Raw genomic sequence first — 11499 nt, 5'->3', positions numbered from 1 at the left:
TAAGCTTCTCATAAATACAGAAGAATATTTACAGATATTTAATTTATTTTATCTGAACATGAAACTGAGAAATTATTGTCTGATTATTTTCTTTACAGACCCGTAAAAAATGTTCTTCTGTAGAGATTTAAAATCCTGTTTCTGGAATTGATTTGGGTCAGAACCGAACAGCTACAAGACGTAAACTGAGTTTTCAGGAGTTCGTACTTGGAATTGAAAAGAGAAACGATCCGTCCTCTGGAAACAACCATCCTCAGTCAGAGAGCACAAGACCGTGAGAGTAAACACCGACCTCCGAACCCTTCTATGAATAGTCCTCTGAACAGTCCTCTGAACCCTCCTACGAACAGTCCTCCGAACCCTCCTACGAACCTTCCTCTACTCCGTCCTCTACTCCGTCCTCTACTCCATCCTCTACTCCCTCCTCTACACATCCTCTACTCTGTCCTCTACTCCCTCCTCTACACCGTCCTCTACTCCCTCCTCTACTCCGTCCTGTACTCCGTCCTGTACTCCGTCCTCTACTCCGTCCTGTACTCCGTCCTCTACTCCCTCCTCTACTCCCTCCTCTACTACGTCCTCTGAAGCGTCCTCTCTCCCTGGTTGTTGCTGTTCAGTCTTCTACAAAACCGGAGCCATGACTGCAGCGTCTTTCCGGACCAGATCCAGAAGCCGGACGTGATCCCGACAATCATGGTCATCAGGTACTTGATCATGAACACGGTGAAGTACGGCTTCAGCGGTGCAAAGTTCCCAGCAGGACACGGCACAGCAAAGTGCTTGCAGGTCTGCATGTGCCAGGTCCTCTCCCACCACGGCCTGAAGGCCTGCTCGTAGAAGCAGCAGGCGATGACGACGGTGGCGGGCACCGTGTACAGCACACCAAACACGCCGATCCGCACCATCAGCCTCTCCAGCTTCGCCGTTTTGGTGCCGTCGTGCTTCATGATGGTGCGGATGGTGAACAACGACCTGAAGCCGGCCAGCAGGAAGGAAGTGCCGACGAAGAGGTAGACGAACAGAGGCGCCAGGACGAAGCCCCGCAGGGCGTCCACGTCGTAGATCCCCACGTAGCAGACTCCGGTGAGCAGGTCGCCGTCCACCTGTCCCATCGCCAGGATGGTGATGGTTTTAACCGCTGGCACCGCCCAGGCTGCCAGGTGGAAGTACTGGGAGTTGGCCTCGATGGCCTCGTGGCCCCACTTCATCCTGGCCGACAGGAACCAGGACAGGGACAGGATGACCCACCAGATGGAGCTGGCCATGCCGAAGAAGTACAGGATCATGAAGAGGATGGTGCAGCCTTCCTTTCTGGTGCCCTGGGCCACCATCTTGTATCCGTCGCTGTTGAAATCACTACACACCACTTTGTCCTCCAATAGGAAGCCGGCAGCGTACGCCAGTGCCACCATGAAGTAGCAGCCAGACAGGAAGATGATCGGCCTCTCCGGGTATCGGAACCGCCTCGTGTCCACCAGGTACGTGAGCACGGTGAAGAGAGTGCTGGCGCAGCACAGAATGGACCAGATCCCGACCCAGAGCCGGCCAAACTTCAACTCCTCTGCTCGGAAATACATCACTCCGTTGGGTTTGGAGATCTCACAGGGGGCGCCGCAGTCCTTCACCCCCAGGAAACGGTAGTTGAGGTAGGAGGGCACCTGGAGCTGCCGAGGGCAGTAGACAAGCTGGTTGGGGGTCGGTTCTGACGTGGGGTCATCTAAGTCTGTCGTGTTCTGACCCACGCAGAGCTCTGCTCCATGAACCGGGAAGTCCTCGCAGCGGAGACTTTCGGGCCACTGGAAGCCGAACTTGTTCATGAGGTCCTCACATCCGAGCCGGGCCCGCTCACACAGAGACCTGCAGGGTGGGAGGGCCCGATCCAGAACCGTGCAGACCGGCACGTACACGGAGCACAGGAAGAACCTCAGGTCCACGGAGCACTGGACTTTAACCAGCGGGTAGAACTGGTGGACCTCCAGCCCGGCGTCCTCCTGATTGGTGTGGCCCAGCAGGTTGGGCATGATGGTCTGGTTGTAGGCCAGGTCACTGCAGAGCGGGATGGAGATGGACTGACAGAAACCGTGATCCGGGATGAAGATCCCCTTCTCACGCTGAGAGACGCATGGCGGGACGAGAAGGAGTGAGACCACCAGAATGAAGCCCGGGATCCAGACCCGCAGACCGGGTCTCTGTGCCACCATGATGGACGAGAAGAAGACCAGAATCAGTACAAATAAAGTCCTGCTCCTGAACTGGTTTAATCCCTCTGAGTCTGGACCAGACCAGTAAAGTGAATCAAGTCCAGACCAGTATGTGAGACAGGTCCAGTAGGGGAATCAGGTCCAGTATGTGAGACAGCTCCAGTAGGGGAATCAGGTCCAGTAGGTGAGACCTCTTCCTGTCTTCGTCTCCGTTAGAATAAACTTTCTCTTAATAAACGTCTCATCTCACTCAGACTGTTTCCAGCCTCCGCCCTCTCCTCTCTTCTGAGGGGCGCCTTGAAACTCCTCTAATCGAGCTGTTCTCGCTCGTGTCACCGCTGATTGGCCGAAGGACCTGAAAGGGGCGGGGCGTCGGGCAGCAGTCCTCATCTATAATATTCATGTTTTTATATTAATTTAATGAACTAAAAGTACAAATACCACAAAGTACAAATCCTTTAAAGTACTGCTGTTCTTATGTATCAGTAGTAGAGAGTATATAGTACTTCATTATGTATATACATTTACTACATTACATTACTTTATTATTTTATATTTATTCTAATTTAAACCATTTCATGTGTTTTTCTTTGTATTTATGTATTAATATTAAAAATACTAAAAACATTAACTCAGGACATTTACTCTCATTTTATCTGATACTTTTACAAATAAAAACACAACATATGATATGATGCAGTACTACTACAACATTAAAAACACAATATATATATTCTATAATAAAGGAGCCTTTATGAGTACTTTTACTTTTAATACTTTATTTAGCTGATAAAACTTATGTACTTTTAGTTCGGTGTATTTTGAATTCAGGACTTTGTCATTAAGTATTTTTAGAGTGTGGTACTTGTGTGTACTTTTACCAAAGTAAAGGATATTAGTACTTGTATTATGAACGTAAAATTATTTAAAGTGTTAAACTACTCTGCATGAAAATATATTGTATCAAGTACAATTTTGAGGTCCTTGTACTTTACTTGAGTATTCCCATTTTTACACTTCTGTAGTACATCTCAGGTACTTTTACTACTTTATACTACTTTTACATTTCTGGTCACTTTAAAGGTTAATGAAGTATTTTAATAAATGTTTTAATAAAGATAAACTCATTTAATGAGAATTCAAATGAAACTAAATAACAGTAAATATGAATTTATATACAACATCAAATATATATAAATAATACATTACATATATATATAATATATAAATAATACATTACATATACTGTATATATAAATAATACATTACATATATATATAAATAATATATAAATAATACATTATATATATAATATATAAATAATACATTATATATATATAATATATAAATAATACATTATATATAATACATAAATAATACATTATATATATATATATATATATAATATATAAATAATACATTATATATATAATATACGTATATATAACCCAGCCTGCCGTCCATCCTGTTCACCTCCAGTCAGGAAACGGGCTGAAAGATCAAGAAAAAGTGTGTATATATATATATATATACACTTTTTTTTTAGGATATATATTTATACTTTATACTATTGTATACAGCTGTTAAATGTTTAAACCAACATCTGTTCTTCTTTTTTGCTGCCCTTTTTTTATTCTATATATATTTTTTTCTTGTTTATTTTAAACAAGAAAAAAACATATCAATGTACACACAATGTGCAGTGTGTACATTGATACATTTTTTTCATGTTTCTTGTAAAATAGTGTGTGTACATTGAGAGCGGAGCAGAAACCAGAGACACATTCCAAGAATGCGTTCACACACACGGCCAATAAAGCTGATCCTGATCCTGATCCTGAGATTGAAAACTAAGTGTTCAAACTTTCCACTCAAAGCTACAAAGAGACACAAAACAACCTCAAACTGCTTTGAATATGGTTTATTGATATGATGACGTCACCATCTTCATCATCAGACACAGGTCCGGTTCTGGGTCGTGGTCTCTGCAGGTCTCTCTCGATGTGTGGGTCTGAGGTCCTGGGTCTGGGTCTCTGGGTGTCTGGGTTTCTTGGTCTGGGTCTGGTGGTCTCGTGATCTCTTCCGGCGTGGGCGTCTGTAGTTCTGGGTCTGGGTCGTGGTCTCTGGGGGTCTCTCCTGGTCGTGTAACCCGTGCACGCAGAGCCCCTCTACCGGAAGGTCCTCACAGCGGAGCCTCTCGGGCCACTGGATCCGGGTCTGGTTCAAGAGGTCCTCACAGCCGGATCGGGCCCGCTCACACAGAGCCATGCAGGGCGGGATGGGCTGCTCCAGGATCGTGCAGACCGGTACGTACACGGAGCACAGGAAGAACTGCAGGTCCCTGGAGCACCGGGCTCGAACCAGCGGGTCGAACCTCTGGACCTCCAGACCCGCGTCCTCCTGGCTGGTGTGGCCCAGCAGGTTGGGCATCACGGTCTGGTTGTAGACCAGGTCCCTGCACAGCAGGACGGAGATGGACTCACACGCGCCTCGAGAGTCGCAGTGCGAGACGAGGAGGAGCGAGACCAGCACCGGGATCCAGACCCTCAGACCGGGTATTTGTGGCACCATGATGGACGAGGAGGAGACCAGAATCCACAAAAAAGAACAAACAAGGTCCTGATCCTGAAGGTGTTCCAGACCAGCAAAGTGAACCCGGTCCTGAGCTCGTGAGCTCTGCATGTTCTTCTTCTTCTCGGGTTTCAACCAAACGTTTCAGGAATTTAACTCTTTGAAGTCCAGTTTGTTTTAGATGCTAAAAACATATTAATGTAATTATTTTAAGTTTTATAAACGCAGAAATATTATTTATTTTATTTCAGCAACAAAATCTTTTCTAGTTTAAGATGAAATAATCTGTAATAATAACTGCTAATTTATCGTCATTAAAATATGAATTTTAAATCTTCTCCCTCCATCAGGAAGGAAGACTCCTCTGATTTAAACATATATATATATATATATACACACTATATATTTTTATATGTTTAAAAGTTATATTATAATAAACACCGTCATTATTATTATTATTATAAGTTATTATTATTATAACTTCTTTCGCAACAAAATGATTCCAACAGAATTTAAAACGATGTGAGAATAAAAAATAAAGTAAAATGTTTGAAAACAATAACAATAAAAATATAGTTTATATAAACAATTCTATATTTTACTGAAACTACTAAATTAATGTTACTTCATTTTTTTATTTTATTAAGTTAAAAAACAATTAAATAGACAGAAATACATAATTTATACTAAATTAATAATCATATTAGTTGAAAGACATTAATGAGATTTTATTTATTTTAACTATAACATCTCTGATGTTCTTTGATGTTAATTAAATTGAATGTTGATTATTTATAGTTTAGAAGTAAAACATCTCGTTTTACTTCAGTAGATTTAATAAATATTACATTCATTTAAATCTGAAGATATTTGTGAGTATTTATAAAACATATAAAGCTTTAAGTTACGTTATAGCTAACGTTAGTAATAGTATAATATATAAACTATCTTTATAAGTTTATGAGGTGAAACAGAACAAAGTTTATCATCACAGAATTATTAACGCGACGTTTTGGTGAAAGTTGATGAAAGTTTGACAGAAAACAAAGAAAATAGTTTGATTCACAATAACATCAGAGGCCCGATATCAAAGGGAGCATTTTGATTTATTTATATTTATTAATGATATTTATTTATGATAAACAAACATAGTTAAATATTCACTTTCTCTTTTATCTCTTTCGTGTCTCTCGATCAATCAAACTTCTACTTTCTGTCAATCAAAACACAAATAATTATATTTATGAAGATGTTTTTGTGAGAAAAGTTTCTGAAGTTGTTTGAATCTTTTAAACTAATTAAACTATCCATCCATCCATCCATTTTCCTCCGCTTATCCGGGGTCGGGTCGCGGTGGCAACAGGCCAAGCAGGCTGACCCAGACCTCCCTCTCACCGGCAACATGTTCCAGCTCATTCTGGGGGATCCCGAGGCGTTCCAGGCCAGCTGGGAGATGTAATCCCTCCAGCGTGTTCTGGGTCTTCCCCGGGGTCTCTTCCCAGTTGGACGTGCCTGGAAAACCTCCAGTGGGAGGCGTCCAGGAGGCATCCTAATTAGATGCCCGAACCACCTCAGCTGACTCCTTTTAATTAAACTAATAATATGTAAAATATTCTGAGAACAAACAAGAGAAGAAAGAGACCGACGGTTTGTTTCTGTGATACGACGTCAAATTAAATAAACAAGTGAAGAAGAGAACTGAAAATAATCAAAAACTATCCAATTGATTCACTTTGTGTTTAAAAAACACACGTCTGTCGACATTAGCATGTACGGCTAACTAGCTTGACATGCTAACGTTAGCATGTTTCTGGCACGTTTAGCTCGGATTAGTTCACTAAACTTAACGATAAGATAATTAATACTTTGGACATTTACACGACTAAATAACTAAAGGTGAACAATTGTTCAGATAACATTTAATAACATTGACATTAAACTTCCTTTTCATTATATTGTAAAAAAAGAAAGAAAGAAAACTACCGTAAAACACTAAAGCAGTGACAGCCTCGAAAGAAACGTAAAAACACGGTAAAATACCGTAAAACACTGAAAGCACCTAGAAAAACATAAACCCCTGAAAACAGTGAAAACACAGAAAGACTGTAAAACAGTGAAAATAATAAAATGTTGAACACTGTAAAACAGTTACAGCCTCTAAAGACGCTGTAAAGACACGGTAAAATACCGTAAAACACTGAAAACAGAGAAACACTGTAAAACAGAAAACACGTAAGTTGTTTTTCTTACGTTGATCAGACAGATGTTGAAGAAGAGGAAGAAGAAGAAGTTTGTTGTTTAGTTGTTTCAAATAAAGTTTGACGTGACTCTTAAATAAAATAAAACATTATTGTCTGTAAAATAATAATAATATATCGGAACACATTAACATGAAAAAGATGTTTGTATTTGGCAGCTTGTCGACATTAAGATTCACTCATTATTCAAGAGGAGTGTCGGGGGGGTTGTTACTCATGAATAAATCCTCATGAATCTGAACAATGCTAACGAATGCTAACGAATGCTAAAGGGAGAATCGTTCAGACCGACGTCCCCAAGGACCGAAAATCATGAAGCGAACGTTTGAGATTTAAATCAACAAATACGGAGATTAAAGCAGATTTACATACGACAAGAACATGTAAACAAACCATAGCACTAGCTTAGCTTTAGCACTTAGCACAGAGCTTCAGCACTTAGCTTAGCTTCAGCACTCAGCACATAGCTTCAGCACTTGGCCTTAGCACTTAGCCTTAGCACTGAGCCTCAGCACTTAGCTTCAGCACTTAGCTTAGCTTCAGCACTTAGCTTAGCTTCAGCGCTTAGCCTTAGCACTGAGCCTCAGCACTTAGCTTCAGCGCTTAGCTTAACTTCAGTGCTTAGCTTCAGCACTTAGCTTCAGCACTTAGCTTAGCTTTAGTGCTTAGCTTCAGTACTTAGCTTAGCTTTAGTACTTAGCTTCAGCACTTAGCTTTATGCTAGAATCAGTTACATTCTATGTTTGTGTTTATATAGTGGGTTTCTTCACCCCTCTGTTAGTCTCATTAGGTTGATTGAGAAGGGTTTTATTCCCCTCTGTTCGTCTCCTCAGGTTGATGGTGGTTGGTCTGAGTGTGTTCACCAGAACTTGGCGCTTAGCAGCAGCGATGGTTTAATCTTTTGTCCGGAGTTAAAAACGTCTCTGACCTCCGTCTCCAGTTGAACACCTGGCACCTTAAAAATGGACACCGCTGAAAAACAGAGAGAAGAAGAAGATAGATTATTAAAGAGAAGTTTATCATGGTGTTTTAATTCATTTGACTATTTATTAGAATTAGGTTGTGTTAGCATGTAGCTCTGACAGCATTTCATTGTGTTAGCATGTAGCTCTGTTAGCATGTATAAGGTGGAGTTCTTACTATCTCTGAGGTGCATGATGGGAGGAGGCAGCGTGCTGAAGTACGGGTGCTGCAGGGAGTCCTGCGCCGAGATCCGGTCCGTAGGGAGGACCTTCAACATCCTCTGGACCAGGTCCTCGGTCTTATAGGGCAGCTGGTTCAACCTGATCCACATCAACACAGACAGACTGATGGAGGACTATAGGAAGACCTGGTCCAACCTGATCCACATCAACACAGACAGACTGATGGAGGACTATAGGAAGACCTGGTCCAACCTGATCCATATCAACACAGACAGACTGATGGTGGACTATAGGAACTATAGGTTCCTATAGACCTGGTTCAACCTGATCCCCTCTATGCTAACATGCTAACATGCTAACATGTTCTTGTTAATTAAACTTTTATTTCGTACCTTTTCCAAACGTTTCTCAATGACTTCGGCTCAGAGAAAAGAAATCGATCTGAAGAGAAAAACAACAATAATAATAACAATAAAATAATAATAAAATAATACATTAATAAAAATAAAATAATAATAATAATACATTAATAAAAATAAAATAATAATACATTAATAACAATTTATTAATAATAATAATAATACATTAATAAAAATGTAATAATAATAATAACTTTATTAAATAAACAACATAATAAGTCAGTGTTGATTTTTAAGGTTCACTTTTTATATTTGTGGTGTGATGTCGCCTCCTGCTGGTTACTCTGATGCTCTGCAGAGAGCCCATCAGTCAATCAATAATCAATCATGAATCAATTATGAATCATTAATTAATCAATCTGTGGGAAACACCTGAGATATTAAATAAACTCTCAAAGAGATAGAAACTCTGCTGTTTATTAAAATATTTTAATAAATAAAAATGTAATATATATTATCAGATGTAGAAAGTTTATTTAGTTTTTTGAATGAGTGGAGAATATAGATATTAAAATGAACTGACCGGGTTGATAGTTAGGCAGCTGACTGACTCCAGGCCAGATGTCCTCAGACGGGACGCCCAGAACCTGACGGGACAATTACCATTATTAATCTTTAGAATGTAATTAATTGAACTTTTAACAATGTTAATACAACTAATAAACAAGAGACATTAGAAATGAAATAATGAGAATAAATGGAAAATAATGGAGAGAACAAGATATGAGTTTAACATCCATCCATCCATTTTCCACCGCTTATCCGGGGTCGGGTCGCGGTGGCAGCAGGTCAAGCAGGCCGACCCAGACCTCCCTCTCATCTGCAACATGTTCCAGCTCATTCTGGGGGATCCCGAGGCGTTCCCAGGCCAGCTGGGAGATGTAATCTCTCCAGCGTGTTCTGGGTCTTCCCCGGGGTCTCTTCCCAGTTGGACGTGCCTGGAAAACCTCCAGTGGGAGGCGTCCAGGAGGCATCCTAATTAGATGCCCGAACCACCTCAGCTGACTCCTTTCGACGCGAAGGAGTAGCGGCTCTACTCCAAGCTCCCTCCTGATGACTGAGCTCCTTACCCTATCTCTAAGGCTGAGCCCGGCCACCCTACGGAGGAAACTCATTTCGGCCGCTTGTAGCCGCGACCTTGTCCTTTTGGTCACGACCCAGAGTTCGTGACCATAGGTGAGGGTAGGAACGTAGACCGAGTGGTAAATTGAGAGCTTTGCCTTCCGGCTCAGCTCCCTCTTCACCAAGATGGTCCGGTGCAGCGCCTGCTTTACTGCTGCAGCTGCACCGATCCGTCTGTCGATCTCCCGCTCCATCTTACCCTCACTCGTGAACAAGACCCCGAGATACTTGAACTCCTTCGCTTGAGGTAGGCACTCCGTCCCCACCTGGAGGGAGCAATCCACCGGTTTCCGGCAGAGAACCATGGCCTCAGATTTGGAGGTGCTAACTCTCATCCCCGCCGCTTCACACTCGGCTGCAAACCGCCCCAGTGAATGCTGGAGGTCACAATCCGAGGAGGCTAACAGGACCACATCATCTGCAAATAGCAGAGAAGCGATCCCGAGACCCCCGAGACTGACGTTCTCCACCCCCCGGCTGCGCCTAGATATCCTGTCCATGAAAATCACAAACAGGACCGGTGACAAAGGGCAGCCCTGGCGGAGGCCAACACCCACTGGGAACGTGTCTGACTTATTGCCGAGAATGCGGACACAGCTCCTACTGCAGCCGTACAGAGACCGGATCGCCCGTTGTAACGGGTCCGGCACCCCATACTCCCGCAGCACCCCCCACAAGACCCCCCGAGGGACCCAGTCGAAAGCCTTCTCCAAGTCCACAAAGCACATGTAGACTGGTTGGGCAAACTCCCAGAACCCCTCCAGTAGTCTTGCGAGGGTAAAGAGCTGGTCCACTGTTCCACGGCCGGGACGGAATCCGCACTGGTCCTCTTGAATCTGAGGTTCGACAAGCGGTCGGAGCCTCCTTTCCAGCACCCTGGCATAAGCCTTCCCCGGGAGGCTGAGTAGTGTGATACCCCGGTAATTCGAGCACACTCTCCGGTCCCCCTTTTTGAAGATGGGAACCACCACCCCGGTCTGCCATTCCATGGGCACTGATCCCGACCCCCATGCGACATTGAAGAGGCGTGTCAGCCAGGACAGCCCAACCATGTCCAGCGCCTTCAGCATCTCAGGGCGGATCTCATCCACCCCCGGCGCCTTGCCACCAAGGAGCTTTTTGACTACCTCAGCGGCCTCTGCCAGGGATATGAGTGAGCCTCCCCCTAGGTCCTCAGGCGCTGCCTCCTCTGCAGAGGAGGCAGTTTAACATTTACTTCTAAATATATAATATATGATATGATATATTATAATTATATATTATAATATAATTACAATATATGAGATAATTATTAATTATAATACATAACAATAAATAATAAAATAGAATTATATTTTATATTATTATTTTATATATATATAATAATAATAAATAATAATCTCACCGTCCAGATCTTCTGCAGTTGTTCAAACTCATCTTTCATTCCTGGAAATGCTGGAAACCCCTGAAGCATCTCAACGAAGATACAACCAGCTCCCCTATTCAAATACACACAACTTTATTTAAACATATTCAAACACACACAACTTTATTCAAAACACATTCAAACACACAGCTTTATTTAAACACATTCAAACACACACAACTTTATTTAAACACATTCAAACACACACAACTTTATTCAAAACACATTCAATCACACAGCTTTATTTAAACACATTCAAACACACAACTTTATTTAAACACATTCAAACACACACAGCTTTATTCAAACACATTCAAACACACAACTTTATTCAAAACACATTCAAACACAACTTTATTCAAAACACATTCAAACACA

General features: G+C 42.1%; 2 protein-coding genes across 2 annotated transcripts in view; both read right to left on the bottom strand.

Moving 5' to 3' along the window:
* Nucleotides 1–572: 572 nt before the first annotated feature.
* On the bottom strand, nt 573–4866 carry LOC116400277 (frizzled-7-like). The gene is made up of 2 exons (XM_031878049.1): nt 4157–4866; nt 573–2272 (listed from the first exon to the last, which is right to left on the bottom strand). The coding sequence occupies exons 1-2, from the start codon at nt 4770–4772 to the stop codon at nt 573–575; spliced, it is 2316 nt and encodes a 771-aa protein (XP_031733909.1). The 5' UTR covers nt 4773–4866.
* A 1494-nt stretch (nt 4867–6360) lies between these two features.
* LOC116400276 (cyclin-dependent kinase 15-like) overlaps nt 6361–11499 on the bottom strand; it is a 10589-nt gene continuing 5450 nt past the window's right edge. The window contains exons 2-6 of the mRNA XM_031878048.1: nt 11101–11194; nt 9118–9181; nt 8568–8616; nt 8171–8313; nt 6361–8002 (exon numbers count right to left, since the gene is read on the bottom strand). Of these exons, the coding sequence (XP_031733908.1) occupies nt 7890–8002; nt 8171–8313; nt 8568–8616; nt 9118–9181; nt 11101–11194 (463 nt within the window). The 3' untranslated portion in view covers nt 6361–7889. The remainder of the gene's footprint in view (nt 8003–8170; nt 8314–8567; nt 8617–9117; nt 9182–11100; nt 11195–11499) is intronic.

This window comes from Anarrhichthys ocellatus, unplaced genomic scaffold, assembly GCF_004355925.1.
Source record: "Anarrhichthys ocellatus isolate YVR2014 unplaced genomic scaffold, GSC_Weel_1.0 scaffold159, whole genome shotgun sequence".
NCBI lineage: Eukaryota > Metazoa > Chordata > Actinopteri > Perciformes > Anarhichadidae > Anarrhichthys > Anarrhichthys ocellatus.
This window is presented reverse-complemented; position numbering and strand designations above follow the sequence as displayed.